A 16,671-nucleotide genomic window follows, 5' to 3' on the forward strand; every position below is an offset into this window, starting at 1 on the left:
TGTTCACTGCTGTGTGTGTGCACTTTGGATGGGTTAAATGCAGAGCACTAATTCCGAGTATGGGTCACCATACTTGGCCACATGTCACATCACACTAAAGATGAAATGGGGTTTTCAAGCATCAAAACAATAAAAGTTTAATACAGCTTTACATTTTTATTTCATACATTAGAATGTGTAAATGTATTTTATTTATTATTATAAAATTATAAAATGTTATAAATAAAATAATAATATATTTATTATAAATTTATATATATATGTATACACATTGATTTACTGGAGACAACCACTAAAATGTCATTTAGTTTAACAATAGTTCATCTACCAAAAAATCTTGTCATATTTAGAACAAGAATCATTAGATGACATAAAAGCCTCAAAAACTAATTAATTGTAATTTAAAATCTTTACCAATCTTTGCCACTATCCTTCAAACCTCTAGGTTTTACCCATTTGTTAGCAAGTTTTTAATCATATCATAAATATAATAAAATTTAGTATGATCACTTTTTCTATTTATTTATACATATTTAAAAAAGTTGACATTATATTTAAGCTATTTGAAATATAAAAATAGACACTTTATTGCATTTAATATCCTTTCTATTAGGGCTGTGCAATTAATCGAAATCGTCATAAAATCGCGATTTGAGCTTGCGCGATTTCTAAATCGCTTTATAGCACGATTTTCCACGCCCCCGACCTCCCCCAGTATGCTATCCGAACCATTCAGAATGCAGAGCGCCTAAATGGAGCACGAGAACAGAATAGACCGGGCGGGCATACAAACGTAACGCCAGGTTCACACACTCCGTCTGTGGTGCGTATTTTTTCCGCGCCCATGTTAACATATCAGAGCGTTCACACTGCACGCGATTGCGGTCCGGCAGTGCGCTCCAGGAGCGGCGATAGGTTTTTTTTGTCCATATCGCACAGCCCTACTTTCTATGTATATAAAATGACTTTAAAAGAACACCAAAATGGGACTTTGCTGTTTATACAACTTTAATAGTTTATAGCTTCTGTGGAGGGCAAGATTATCAATAAATAAATTAAATTTGGGCTTGTTCATGCAACAAGCATGAACAACAGTTATCATATGACTTCAGAAGACTTGCAATGCAATGCACAGGTTGTATGAACTGCTTTTTTTTTTTTTTGGCAGTTTTAGCTTGACAGATCTAGTCCCCATTCACTCACATGGAAAAGAGCAACCAGTTTCTTCAGACATTCTCCTTTTGTGTTCGAGGGAAGAAAGTCAAAAGGGTTTTGAATGATATGAGGATGAGATCATTTTCTTTGCAACAATTTGTCAGTTGTCAACATATGATGTAGTGAAAGTACACAATCGCTTTTATAGAACGGTATCTTGCATGACATCACACTGAGCTCATCAGATCCAAATGCGGACGAATAAACGCTTAAACACTTAAGCGCTGGCAGGCGTCTTCTCGCATGCTTTGGTGATCCGAACAGGTCATGAAAAACGTTACGTGTCATGATAAGGTTGCTAAATGCGTTTGGCTTCATTTCTTCTGCATCACACGCAGCGTAGACCGTGAAGCACTCATCAAAAGCTCGCTGAGATACGTTCTGTTTCAAGGCGTTTTCTGTCACGGCCATCTCTGTGGCTAGATATTTGGACAAGAATCCTTTTTTCCACTCTGGTCTCTCGCAGTTATGTAAGAAGAGACGTAGCTCAAAGCTAAAACCGCTCAATCTTGAACAAAAATGCTGGGAGGGAAAAGCTTTTTTCTGTTTTTTTCCTCAGCAAGCCGAGGATAGTGTAGAAGAGGGGTTGAATGTTGTTTGGGACAGCTAGTATGCTAGGTATGTTTTGTTGTGTGATGCTACTTAGACGTCACGTAGCGCTATCATTCGGAGTGCAGATAGAAGTCCCTTCACTCTCTCTCTGTGGTCAGCGAGTTTGAGCATGAGGCACTGTCTACACAGCATGTGAAACCCTTTGGTTTTTCTTTTTTTGTGCGTGTTGCTTACGGGAGAGAGCTTTTTTCCTACCATATTTGGTCATGTGGAGCCAAGCCAATAGGCAGCAGACGTTTGATGCCGTACAAGCATCTCAATTTGGCCTTTTCCCTCTTGCTCTTTTTTCTTTTTTGAGGAGCTTGTATGCCGACACTGGCTGATAGTGGTGCGATCTTTGGACGTGCATGAGTGGACCATTTAAAATCAGCATTTTAAAATGCATAACATGAAAGCGTCTCTGCACCTGAAATGCATTTCAGCTGCTGTTGTGCGGAAATAAATGGCCCTGGGTTTAATGAGTTAATGCCTATAAAAATTGCCCATGCAAAAGCGGAAACAAAAACATTTTTCCAACATCCTGAACCCATGTGCTCGCGTTTCTCGTGGTCAGTTCTTTGTGCTGGAAAGAGAAAGTGAACATTTAAGGTGAATGATTTGGCAAACTAAATTATTTTACATATGCAAATATACATATATTTTTTTATATATAATAATAAATTATTTGTATATATGAAATATGTAAATATTTTTTAGTTTTTTTATAGAATAAATGTATATTGTTATTATTATTACTATTATTAATCATTACTAGGGTAATTTTAAATGAGGAAATGCCATATATATTTGTAAATATGTTGCTTACCCAGGTATACACTACCAGTCAAAAGTTTTTGAACAGTAAGATTTTTTATGTTTTTTAAAGAAGTCTCTTCTGCTCACTATGTAAATATATGTATATGATAATAAATTATTTCAGTAATAATAAAACACTGTGTATTTATAAGTAGAAGTAAGAAATTATTATTTTAAACAATAGATGAACTTTAGAAGAATTTTAAGACAAATTTTTATTTTTTTTATTTAATTAGGTATATTAATAATAATAATTATAATAATCATATAAATACTGTATAAATAATACAAATAATACATTTTGATATGTTATAAAAATCTAAAATATATATATATATATATATAAGTATATATATATAAATATATAAATAATTATTATTTTTAGGTGAATTTTAAAAGATGTATTTTTAGTTTTTAGTTTTTTTATAGAATAAATGTATATTGTTATTATTATTACTATTATTAATCATTACTAGGGTAATTTTAAATGAGGAAATGCCATATATATTTGTAAATATGTTGCTTACCCAGGTATACACTACCAGTCAAAAGTTTTTGAACAGTAAGATTTTTTATGTTTTTTAAAGAAGTCTCTTCTGCTCACCAAGCCTGCATTTATTTGGTCCAAAGTACAGCAAAAACAGCAAAAATTTTGAAATATTTTTACTATTTAAAATAACTGTTTTCTATTTGAATATATTTTAAATTGTAATTTGTTCCTGTAATTTCATAGCTCAATTTTTAGAATTTTAAATGTCATTTATTCCTGTGATTTCATAGCTGAATTTTTAGGTCGTGTATTTCAGATCATACATCAAAGAGTACGTTGTTTACTTATAACAGCTATTGACATTTACTCTGTATCCCAGAGCCTGTAATTGCATGGCATCGTGGGTAATTGAGCGGTTTATGATGTATTTGGTGTTTGCGTAGGTAAGTGATTCACAGGACATGCAGACGTGTAGGGGAATGCGATCCATTGTCTGGGAATGCAGGAATCTCCTTTTCCAACCTCGTGGAAATTCAATGACTGAGACCTATTTTTGCACATGCTTGTATTTTTGATCCCCTCCTTCCCATTTTTAAACCCTAAGAGATAATGTACAGTCAGCGAGTCATTATCGCAAAATAAACCCTGATGTGGTGATCAGATTCCAGACACAAAACCAAGGTGCCTTGCATCACCCTGAAAGAGTTTATTTTGCAATAATGACTCGCTGACTGTACATTTATCCTGCATATTGCATGTACAATATTTTACCAGACGCTTTATCCAAAGCAATTCACTTTTCATTTAAGATAAATAGACTTTTTTTTTTTTTATCAATCTCATGCATTCCCTGGCAATAGAACCCATGACATTGCCGATGTTTGAGTGCAGTGGACATGCATGCTTGCAGCATTATGTAAAGGCAAAGCTTTTGCATTATCGATGCCAGTGTAGAAATATTCTGAGAGATTCATCATGAGCAACAAATTCAGTGTCCAAGCCTAGGTAATGGCCTTTCCTCTTTTCCCAGTGACAGCCATGAAAAGCAGTTGCTGCTCTTCCTGCCAAAATCTCTGCTGGATTTATAGCGGCACATCCTGCTCTTTTTCTCTCTCAGTTTCTGTCTCTCTTACTTACTCTCTCATTCCTTCTGTTTCTTCTTTAAGGCCCTAGAGTCATAAATGTGCTGATGCATCGGAGAGTCCAAACCTAGCTTTTGGTTACGTGGAACCGGCTTTCAATAAGCCAAACATCGCCAAAGAAATCAAACCAGCATTTGTGCATAATACAGCTCATTTTCCATCAAGATTACTATTGATATTGTTGATATTGCAGGACTAGAGCCCTTGTTTACGACTAGGGGTACATTTCAGAAAGATTTTGAAAAATATATGTGCTTGTGGTTGATTTTTCATACTTAAAATCACCATATAGAGAGTTTTACAAGATTTAATGGATTCACCGGTGTGTAAATTATACAGTATACAGGGGATAATTTCAGTTTACAGCATTTTGAAGTTGGTTTTGCTCAACCCAAATTGTTTAAAAATCGGCAAATACAAAAATTTGTTGTGTACTGAAATTTGCCACTAGTTTAGGCTTACATTTGTAAGCATGTAATTAAGGGACATTTTATATTGTGACTAACTTGTAATCTAAGTTTGGTGGTTAATTGTTGTTTGAAAATGCTGTTGAATGTATATATAAAAATGATATGTACTTATAAGACCCCCTCAACCTGACTTCTTTAGTCTAGCTTTAATTAGGGAGGCCGTACCTCTTAAATCTCCCATAATTTGCTGGATTTGATTTATAAATAAATGTACCATTATTTCAAAAAGGTTTCTCTATGAAATGTCAACAGTTAAAGGCAAACAAACTTATGTATCAAATATTAATGAAAATGCTTAATGATATTCAGTATAATTTTGGTTTGCTGTTGATGATGTGAAAACAAAAAGTCTAGAAACTGCACCAGACCATCTTTTTTCCCCTCTAAAATCTCTGAAGCACAGCATGTCGTCTGACCTTCAGCACATAAACACAACTGTGTTGTTGGCAGGATTGTTGGCCCATCACATGGTGTTGTAATATTGTACATGAACCAGACCTGGTGCTGGACTCCCGCCCATTGCTGTCCTGACACTGTCCTGAGATCTGCGGTCGTGTGCTGCCCAATCAATCAGCTGGCTTTATGGGACAACTCCGGCTGGCCTCCAGTCACTTTTATTGGTGCGCTCAATTTCCTGCGCATCTCGCCGAGTGCACGCTCCCATAATTCAGCAGTGGGTCTGTAGGTTTGTCATCACGGATGCAGACAGACAGACAGAGGTGCAGTGTGGATTTCATTCTCCTGGCTCGGGTTCGAGACCTGCTTTCCCAGCTCACCCTTCTTGATCTCTTTATTTCTCCTGCTTTGTAGAGTGAACACGGAGGATAGAAAGGGAATTAGATTCTCTGTCCTCTTGTCCTCTCTTGATTTGTTCCTATCCGTTCAGTGACTGGGATGTTTGAATTTCTAAAGATGTGTATTTATTTGATTTTTAAGGGGATGAAGGAATATTGAGGGTTAAATTCAACTTAAAGTCCCCAATGCAGTCAATTTACCACAGGCAGCAGGGTTTCTGGGAGTCTTAAAAAGTCTTAAAGTGCCCCTATTATGCCTTTTCGAATATTACCTTTCATGCAGTGTGTCATGTAGCTGTATGGGAACGGAGTCTTAAAAAGTCTTAAAGTGCCCCTATTATGCCTTTTCGAATATTACCTTTCATGCAGTGTGTCATGTAGCTGTATGTGAACATAAACTATCTGCAAAGTTGTGAAGCCGACAGTGCACGATAAATAAAGTTATTGTCTATCAGTTACCACTGAGAAATGTCCTGCTCCAGTCTTGTTTGCAAATCAGTCTCTTGTCGATCAGCCAGTTCAACCGTTACATCATCAGACTCTGGCTCGAATTGGTAATGTACAATCGATACCATCTTTTCTATGTATTGACAAGTCTCCAGGGCTGTCATTCCGTCATGGCAATGGGCGTTTCGTTTCCGACACGCACTGTACGCGGTAGACCAATCCAGAGCCAATCTCTCTACAGCTCTGGACCAATCACAAAGGACTGCGCCATCTGACCAATCACAGCAGTGAGGGCTCACGGAAAGGAGGGGTTTAGAGAGACTGATTCTTTGAACTGCTTCCCACGAGTCCCACGAATGTATTTTTTGAGAAAACTAACGTGTTTTTTGACCTTGCATGCATGTAAACCTGTTTTAGGAGACTCATAAAACAATATTACCTTAAAAATGGCACTTTAATTCGCCCTTCCACAAATTAAGGCCTTAAAAAGGTCTTAAATCAGAGCAAAAGGTCTTAAATTCATAAAGCCGTTTCATTAAATGTTGCATCTTCCTTAGTATTTTTGTCTTGTTTTTCAAAACAATTATCTAAACATCCTTAAATCAAGGTGTGTTTACTGGAGATGCAAAATGAAGTTACCAAGTCTTGTTTTCTGAGAAACTGAACAAACTGAAGTGAGTTTATGCTTAAAACAAGAACAAATCTTAAGACGCTTGGGTATATTTGTAGCAATAGCCAAAAAACATTGTATGGGTCTAAATTATCGATTTTTCTTTTATACCAAAAATCATTAGGATATTAAGTAAAGATCATGTTCCATGAAGATATTTTGTAAATTTCCTACTGTAAATATATCAAAACTTAATTTTTGATTAGTAATATGCACTGCTAAGAACTTCATTTGGACAACTTTAAAGGTGATTTTCTCAGCATTTTGATTTTTTTTGCACCCTCAGATTCCAGATTTTCAAATAGTTGTATCTCAGCCAAATATTGTCCTATCCTAACAAACCATACATCAATGGAAAGCTTATTATATATTCAGCTTTCAGATGATTTATAAATCTCAATTTAAAAAAACTGACCCTTATGACTGTGGTCCAGGATCACATATTGTCAGTGGGAAATGAAAATGCTTTTCCTTTTTTTAATTAATTCGATTTTTCAGTCCTCGCTTCATTTTGATTGACTTCTTGTCTTTTGTCATTTTGTTTCTCAAGTAAATGTATTTTGAATATTTAGAAATTTGCACTGGACAACAACACAAAAATACTGATGAAGAAACTTCACTTTTTTGCAGTGTGATCAGAAGGTACAGTTAAAGTAATTTCCATATTATAGTTAAGTATTTTTGTTGCACGAATTAAAAAGTAATGGAAATCTGTTGGAAGTTGTATTTTGAAACTGTGGCTAATGCCACTCATTCTGCTCTCTTGACATTCACATTTGGAAACCATATTGACATATTGTGTTCCCTTTGATGTATTCCCTCAGTTTTCTTTATTTGGTCTTAAAAAGATATTTTAAAAGTCTTAAATTAACTATCATCTGACTATGTCTAAACTTTACAGATCTAATGATACATCAAATGATCATCAATTAAAACTAATGTAGTCCACAGTATTCATTTAAAAACCGTCTGTGTTGGTTCAATTTAAAATCTTGTTCAAATGATGTGTGTCTATACTGTATGTGCTAAAATCAGCTAAAACATTTCCAGGAATACAATCGGATCAATAAATTACTCTAGTATGTAGCGTTTTTAGTATAGAATTAAAGGTTTGGGTTTTCATTGACATTGTAGAGCAGCTGTCAGTGAATCCAGATGGAAATGCTGGTTGTGCATATCTTGCATACCTGCAGCGTCTTTAGTGAGGTGGCAGGTGAGTGAGGTGTGTGTGTCTGAGGCTCTGATAGGCCGCTGACGCTGCAGATTTCTGGTATACCTTTCTGCACCTGGCTGCAGTAGCACAACCTCAAAAACCTTTCCCACTTTTTATCAAACCTGAGAACATTTCCAGTGATTTCTTCTGCCTTAACATTGAATTTTGCTAGAAATGTTGATGCAATGCGGATGTTGAGTCATAATTCATGTTACGGCATGTTAAGTTTTTCTTTGCATCAGAATCCAAAAATTCACTTGGAAACACATTACATTACAGAATGGGTTATGAAAGCCATGTGGATGTTGAAATGAATTTGGAATTGTCCCATGTGTTTGTTTACTTTGGCTGCACAGTATAAACATTGTGAACTAATAGTGCAGTCGGTAGAAGTGCACTTCATGACATTTTGATGGTTACACATAGATTTACTTTACTTCTTCCTGTAGGGAAAAGGCCATTTTATCTGGTACTTAATACCACGTTGTTTCATGGTGAAATATACACCACATTACAGTAAAACGCTTTTTAATGCAACATGTCTGCGCAGTTCCTCCATTTGTTAAAATCTTGGCCAGAGAAGACGGTCTGAATCGTCCTCCTACGCCAGACTCCCGCTGTGGCCGCGGAGAGTGTGTTAGCGTAAACTCTGATAGCGAAGCCAGTCTATGTTAATGGACCTATATTGACAGACATGCAAATAATAAGGGTGATGGTTTATGTTGGCAACGTTCCGCTCTCTTCTTGAGCAGTAAATTTAGTCTCTCTCGAGTTGTCCAGAGTGGCTAGGGTCCAAAAGACGGTGGGTGGTAGATCCAAACATTTAGTTATTTAATCCTTTTGGCAGCGGGGTTGTGGATCACATCAGCTTTGGCTCTGGTTATAAAGAACACTCTTTACCTCAACATTTATCTCAGCGAACTACGAGCATCTCGCTAATGGTAGATTGTTCAGGTTAAGTGTGTTGACGTTAATGAGTTTGTAATTATTTTGTATTGCAAAGTGGGTACGAGGAATTGCCTGCGGTCCGAGGCGGGTTACGTTTCAGACTGTGAAAACTGCTACGTTACACAAAACATTAATGATTCACCAGCACACATTATTCCATTTAGTTTAGTTTAGTGTTGTATATTATATAAGGAATAATATTTATAACATTAATGATTCATCAGTACACATTATTATAAAATGTTTAAAAAAAAATTGTATTTTTAATTTTTTAATTTTATTTATTTATTTTATTTATTTTTATTTTTATTTTTTGGCTGACATCACCAAACCATTTTGTTTTATTTTATTTTTTGTTTTGTTTTATTTTATTTTATTTAAATAATGAATATAGAATTTTATTGAGAATTCAAGTGAAAGTATGTGCCTTAAAAGGTTAGTTCACCCAAAAATGAATGAAATTAATGAAAATTCTGTCATTAATTACTCACCCTATGAGAATACTTTTTTGCGCAAAGAAAACAAAAATAACTACTTTATTCCACATTTTCGTCTCTACTGCGTCACTTTGGACGCACGTTCATGACAGTATCATGACGCGAATGTATAGCGGCGCCGGCGCTGACCCAGATCCGGCGTGATGATGTCGTTTGTTTTCTTTGCGCAAAAAAGTATTCTCGTAGCTTCGTAACTTTACAGTTGAACCACTGATGTCACACGGACTACTTTGTCTATCATCTTGGTACTTTTCTGGACCTTGAACGTGGTAGTTACCTTGCTGTCTATGGGAGGGTCAGAGAGCCCTCATATTTCATCAAAAATATCTTAAATAGTGTTCCGAAGATGAATGAAGGTCTTACGGGTTTCGAACAACACGGGGGTGAGTAATTAATGACAGATTTTTCATTTTTGGGTGAACTAACCCTTTAACAAAAATAGTTTTACATTTCTGTAAAATATCTGGTATGATCAGCTCATACATTTTCATTTTTAGTTTGATTTAGTTTAGTTCAGTGTTGTCTATTTAATAATAATTGTTTATTTAATAATAACATTTATAACATAACAGATTAATCAGCACACATTATTATACTGTAACACAGTTTGTAGATCGGGAAGAAGGAGGCGGGAACTGGCTCACATTTAAACACTTTAATAAAATAAACAAACACAAAATGAAAGTAAATCGGCAGCCCCTCGCGGACGACTGCCGCACACAAAACACAAAATAAAGTCCAGGCCTGGTCCTCTCTCGTCCAACACTGTCGTCACTCCTCCTTTTATCCTTCCGGAGCTCCTCCGTGGGACTCGAGACCGGTGAGTGGCACAGGTGTCGCGCATTATCAATTACTCCACCGGCCTCGCTCCGTTCCCACGGCTCTCGACCCCACCCCACTCATCACATATACATTTTTAAAAATGTTTGTATTTGTTGTTTTTTTTTGACTATCACCAAGCCATTTTATTTTTATTTTATTTTATAAATATTTAATTATTTACGAGAATTCAAGTGAAAATATGTGCTTTAACAAAAATAGTTTCACATTTCTGTAAAACATCTGGTATGATCAGCTCATACATTTTCATTGTATTTTATATTTTTATTTTATTTTATTTTAACCTCACTCCTTTCCCAATCCAGTCAATAAGGGATAAACTCGAGTCCAAAGAATAAATGTGCAATAAATCCTTTTTTTTTTCTCATTGAATATCCCGTTTTATTCAGAAAAACTTGAGCAAAATCCCACGTAAACTACAGTAAGGACAATTTTCCATCTGTCATTGACTCATCACTTTTAGTTTTCTTCATCAGCTGCTCCCATTTCCCTACAGAGTTTAAAGTGAGCCAACTCTGAATCGTTCATGTAGTTTGGCACAGTGTGTACATTCGCGACTTAGAGAACATCACAGACGGAGGCTCTAAGACTGCATTCCCATGGGTCATTGCGGTGATGAGCTTTGATGAAGGGTTAAGCACCGTACTTACGAGGAACATAGTAATTTAGCAGGTATATGTGTTATTACAGCCATTATAGCACGTGCTCTCTAGACAGGAGGCGTCTCCCTGCTTGCCGGGGGAAGCCAGACCCCCGTTATGAAACACTGAAGAGGGAAAAAGTGCAGCGATGTGAATCTAGGCACACGGGTGGTCCACGAGAGGAAGAGACAAATCCATTTCTACATTCTTTCTCAGAAGACAAGGCCTTATTGTCAGTTACCCCTTCAGCGTGCGGCACTCGCACACACCAAAACACAAACACAACCTGAATTTCAATCATAAATTTAGCATGTGAGGTCAGCACTGATTCAATTTGAGTTGATCGTACACGGTTGTGACAGTTTTATTGACCTGAGTCAGTGCTGTTTGCTCAAGGGCTCAGATATGAAGAGCAGCCATGCTCCTGCAAACAGAAGATCCAGCTAAAGATAGACCGCATTCCTGCTCTTTGTGAATGCGGGCGCAGCGGTTCTGCCTGATAAGGAAGATCGGCTCGATCTCGCACTCGCCGTTTCTCGCTCACATTCCTTGCTTCCCCTCTCCCGCTGCTGTTTTTGTTTTGTCCGTTTCTCTCTCTGTGTCTCTTAAGAGTTATGTGAATATGGAGGAGGGGTTTAGGAGGAGAAGTGTTTCCTGTTCTCTTGTGTCTGAGACCCTCTTTCTCTCTCTGTTCTTGCACACTTTCTGTGTGTTTATTTGTGTGTTAGGGAACCAAGACAAAGTGACGTTGCTAGCTTTTTCAGTAGCGGTACAGTAGCTAAGCTGTGTGTTGGTTTTCCCAACCATAAACCACTTTTTTCCCACAAGAAAAATGCTAAATTGTTGGTTTTGTCACATAGTGCAACCAAGTGAGCTGAGGCAATGTCATTGTGTTGTTCAAGTAGCGTTTCAGCTGTTTCATTCATGTAAATGAAGTGATATTTTATAATATAATATATATATATATATATATATATATAATTTATTTTTTATGTGTGTGTAATAATGTTTTTGCATTTATTGTAAATGTAGCTATCTGTTGTAGTTTGATGCTGTCACCTTAATATTCCTGATTGATTGATTGATTGATTGATTGATTGATTCGTTTTATTTTTTAAATTATTTTATTTTATTTTGTGCCAGATGAATTATAGCATTTTGATGAGAATAAAAAAAATCAAATTCCATTTATCTATTATAGTTTTGTTAATATGTGACCCTGGACCACAAAACCAGTCATAAGTGTCAATTTTTCAAAATTGAGATTTATACATCATCTGAAAGCTGAATAAATAAGCTTTCCATTGATGTATGGTTTGTTAGGATAGGACAATATTTGGTCGAGATAAAACTATTTGAATATCTGGAATCTGAGGGTGCAAAAAAATCTAAATATTGAGAAAATCGCATTGTTTTGATGCATTTACGGTAGGAGATTTACAAAAAATATCTTCATGATAATGATTTTTGGCATAAAAGAAAAATCTATAATGTTGACCCATTTATTTTTGGCTATTGCTACAAATATACCCCAGCGACTTAAGGCTGGTTTTGTGTTCCAGGGTCACATATGCTTGCTTTGACACAATCTGTATTGTTAAAAGCGCTATATAAATAAAGGTGACTTGACATATGAATTAGAATTTTTATATATTTCATATTTTTTTTTGTTTGTTTTGAACTTATTTCATTAAAATAAAATATATATTTATTTTTCTCTCTCGCTTTTGCTTGTTGATTTTCTGTTGTAGTGATTTTAAGTCTAATGATTTATATTCATACTCATATTACACAGTAATTAGAAGAATATTCAGTACTTCGTTATAATGCCAGGATCTCCAAACCCAACCCCAATTAATTAATTAAAGGTTCTTTATTGGCATCGCTGGTTCCATTAAGAACCTTTAACACCCATGAAACCTTTCCATTGCACAAAAAGGTTTTTTATAGTAAAATAGGGTTCTTTAGATTTTAAAATATTCTTCACACTAAAAAAAAAAAAAAAAGAGTTCTTTTTAGAACGGTTTACTGAAAGGTTCTTTGTGGAACCAAAAATGGTTCTTCTATGGCATCACTGCGAAAAACCTCTTTTTGGAGTGTACTTATTTTCTGTAATACTTGCCCCTTTACTTAGCTTTAATGTAGCTAGATACCTTTTGTTAGACACTTGTAGTGTAGCTAACTACACCGGTTTTTTAAAACCTATACTTTCAAACAAGTATCAAGCAAGAAGTCTGCAAAAGTTTGCATTTTTTGAACATGCTTTCTGCAAGCGAATTCTAACCAACCAGCAACAGCTCCATGATCACAAAAGAGAGGGAGGGAACGAGCAAAAAAAAAAGTAAAGGAATGGAATGGAATGGGCAATAATTGGGAGTCGGGAAGGGAAAAAGAGAGAGGGAGGGACAGTGTCAGAACAGGAGAGAGAGAAAGAAAGGAAAAGGGGGAGAGAGGGAGGAGGCAGACCCGTCGGCCGTGATTGAGAGTTTGCACCATAATGGGAGGGAGAAAAACAGAGGAAAGTAGGGAGGGTGAAAAAAATGGGAAAGGAAGAGGCCGGCTTTGGCCCTTTCTGGTAGTTCCAGCTGCAGCGAGAGAAAGAAAGAGCCTGAAATACTCTTTGTGTTGGAGCGCTATCGAGACGAGAGAACGAATTTCTGCTATGTTTTGAAAGCTAAAACGTTCCAGAGGTTATCATCACTGAAGTGAAGGTAGGCCGGTCTGGAAACGGCTCGTCTGAAGCGTCACAGCGCTGAGATTAATGACAACAGCTCTGTATCTCCTGGGTGGGCTCGGTTCCTCCGCCGTGTACCCCGCAGTATATTTAGCCAGAGTCTTTCTGCTTGACTGAGTGGACATCCTGTGCTAACATCCTTTCCTCACCCATTCTCTCTCCCTCTCTCTTTTTTTTTCTTCATTCTTCTCCCTCGCTCCCCAACAATTTCCATTTTAAGTGGTATTATGAAAACAAACTTGTGATCTGTTTGATGTTGGGCTGAGAAAAGATCGACTGTAAATGTCTTGCATATGGGAATGCGTGATTTTTGTGTAAAGGTTAACCAAATACTCGCAGCAGCTGTGGAATCCAGACCATATTCAGTAACGGAGGGGATTCTGTGAGTTTCTGTAAGGTAAAGGACCCACATGTTCTGTTGTTTTCCAGGGTCACGCTCTCAGGATTGAAGCATGGACGATGATTTCGAGCGGCGCAGGGAGCTCAGGAGACAGAAGCGGGAGGAGATGCGTCTGGAAGCCGAGAGGTAATGTGGGTGTCTTTCTCGCAAACTCTTCAGCCGTTTTGCACCGTAAACCGAGGGCTGTTAATGGGGTGAGATCATCAGATTCATTGTTCACCTTGCAAAAACATGGCAGCTTGCAAATTGCCCATTACTGTGTGGCCAAATAAGTCTTTGTGCAATTGTGCAAGATTTAAAAATGCTTGTTGATGTGTTTTCAACATTTTTACCCTTTTTTTTTTTTTTGGACTTCAGATGTTATTAAAGAAGGCAGTTGTGAAAGTTTATCATCATATACTAACCCTCAATTCGTTCCTATATGATTTTCTTACACAAAATAACAAGGATGTTCTGCAAGCAAACAGTGACCAAGAGAAAAAAAAACAATGTAAAGGACAGTAAACGTGGCCAGTTTAGCTATATTCACTGTGTTCAGGGTCCATAACTGTGTGAGAATTTGAAGTTGTTTTGCATGGATTGTCTTTGCATCTTCTGCAGTTCTTCAGTTTGATGTCAGTTTTGGTATCATGGGATCAGATTAGGTTTAAATATAATGACGTCTGAATGCAATATGAGAATAATGGTGGAAGGGAAGATTTTCAGTGTATAACCAGTGTTGGGGAAAGTTACTTTTAAAAATAATGTATTACAATATTGTGTAACTAATTGTGTTACTTATGGAAAGTAATGCGTTACGTTACTTTTGCATTACTTTTTGTTTCCTGAGCTGGGCTTGCTTATTTGTTTTTTAATATCAAAAAACCCAAAAGTTATATTTTTGGCAACTGTAAAGGCCCTTTTACACCAAAAGCGAAGTTAATAAGCCTCAGCATTAGGGATGTTCATTTCGGTTATTTTTCCTAAACGACAACCGACGCTCGTTAACCGATTGTTAACCGTTAACCGACAAGATTATTTTAAATTAGAATTGAATTAAATTAGAAAGGATAAGTGTCTGTGACCCGTTAAAAAATACTAACATTTGTTTCCCGGGGATTCATTTTACATGCGCAAAAAGCACCAAATAACAGAACATGAGGATTCACTGGGCATCATATCACATCACGCACCTGCAGCGCTTCTGCGAGCGGTAGCCTATAGCCTATATAGCCTAACGAATAAATAGGCCTATACGAGAAACATATTTTTACTTAAATAATAAATTAAGAAAATGAAAGAAAAACTGCAACAAGTAGCCTATACAGTGGGTACGGAAAGTATTCAGACCCCCTTAAATTTTTCACTCTTTTTTATATTGCAGCCATTTGCTAAAATCATTTAAGTTAATTTTTTTTCCTCATTAATGTACACACAGCACCCCATATTGACAGAAAAACACAGAATTGTTGACATTTTTGCAGATTTATTAAAAAAGAAAAACTGAAATATCACATGGTGCTAAGTATTCAGACCCTTTGCTCAGTATTTAGTAGAAGCACCCTTTTGATCTAATACAGCCATGAGTCTTTTTGGGAAAGATGCAACAAGTTTTTCACACCTGGATTTGGGGATCCTCTGCCATTCCTCCTTGCAGATCCTCTCCAGTTCTGTCAGGTTGGATGGTAAACGTTGGTGGACAGCCATTTTTAGGTCTCTCCAGAGATGCTCAATTGGGTTTAAGTCAGGGCTCTGGCTGGGCCATTCAAGAACAGTCACAGAGTTGTTGTGAAGCCACTCCTTCGTTATTTTAGCTGTGTGCTTAGGGTCATTGTCTTGTTGGAAGGTAAACCTTCGGCCCAGTCTGAGGTCCTGAGCACTCTGGAGAAGGTTTTCGTCCAGGATATCCCTGTACTTGGCCGCATTCATCTTTCCCTCGATTGCAACCAGTCGTCCTGTCCCTGCAGCTGAAAAACACCCCCACAGCATGATGCTGCCACCACCATGCTTCACTGTTGGGACTGTATTGGACAGGTGATGAGCAGTGCCTGGTTTTCTCCACACATACCGCTTAGAATTAAGGCCAAAAAGTTCTATCTTAGTCTCATCAGACCAGAGAATCTTATTTATCACCATCTTGGAGTCCTTCAGGTGTTTTTTAGCAAACCCCATGCGGGCTTTCATGTGTCTTGCACGGAGGAGAGGCTTCCGTCGGGCCACTCTGCCATAAAGCCCCAAGTGTCATTTCTTCAGTGTTGTCACATGAAAAGATATAATAAAATATTTACAAAAATGTGAGGGGTGTACTCACTTCTGTGAAATACTGTATATATATATATAACAAATAAAAAGGCTTATATGAGAAATATATCTTTACTTAAATAATAAATTAAGAAAATGAAAGAAAAACTGTAACAAGTAGCCTAGTATGCAGAGTTTCAGTTCATTTTTGTGCGGCGCGAAAGGAAACCAGACAGCAGAAAGCGGCATCCTATTTTTCTTTAGGCTTGTTTTACAAAAGCACAAAGATTTGTTTTTATTGTGAATGTACACAAATAAAGGCAAACCTTTTACAATTCCGATTATCTTTATGACTAAAGGAGTAGTTTCTTCCACTGTTAGAATGAAAAAATTCCAAGTGATTGCGCCGGCGCCACATGCGCGCACACAGTTAAGCATTGCTGCCTTGACAATGCAGCCTGTTCATTATCATAATAAAATACAGTCACTCAAACATATGGAAAAAAAAAACTATAAAACTAAAATAAAAAACTGTCGTAAAAA

At 36.7% G+C, this 16,671-nt stretch overlaps 1 protein-coding gene across 6 annotated transcripts in view; it reads left to right on the top strand.

Annotated features, from left to right (window-relative positions):
• LOC107658884 (non-muscle caldesmon-like) overlaps positions 1 to 16,671 on the top strand; it is a 59,832-nt gene that overhangs the window by 12,700 nt on the left and 30,461 nt on the right. For 4 of the 6 annotated variants that reach the window (XR_001630848.1, XM_016447589.1, XM_016447592.1 and 1 more), the window contains exon 2: positions 13,938 to 14,034. Coding sequence is in view for 5 of the 6 variants with exons in the window: in XM_016447589.1 (XP_016303075.1) it covers positions 13,961 to 14,034 (74 nt within the window). In the remaining variant the exon portion in view is untranslated. Of the gene's footprint in view, positions 1 to 3,580; positions 3,641 to 12,909; positions 13,486 to 13,937; positions 14,035 to 16,671 lie in introns of those variants that run through there. The other 2 variants (XM_016447591.1, XM_016447590.1) reach the window with 2 other exon arrangements.

This window comes from Sinocyclocheilus anshuiensis, unplaced genomic scaffold (genome assembly GCF_001515605.1).
Source record: "Sinocyclocheilus anshuiensis isolate Anshui unplaced genomic scaffold, SAMN03320099.WGS_v1.1 scaffold283, whole genome shotgun sequence".
NCBI classification, from domain to species: domain Eukaryota; kingdom Metazoa; phylum Chordata; class Actinopteri; order Cypriniformes; family Cyprinidae; genus Sinocyclocheilus; species Sinocyclocheilus anshuiensis.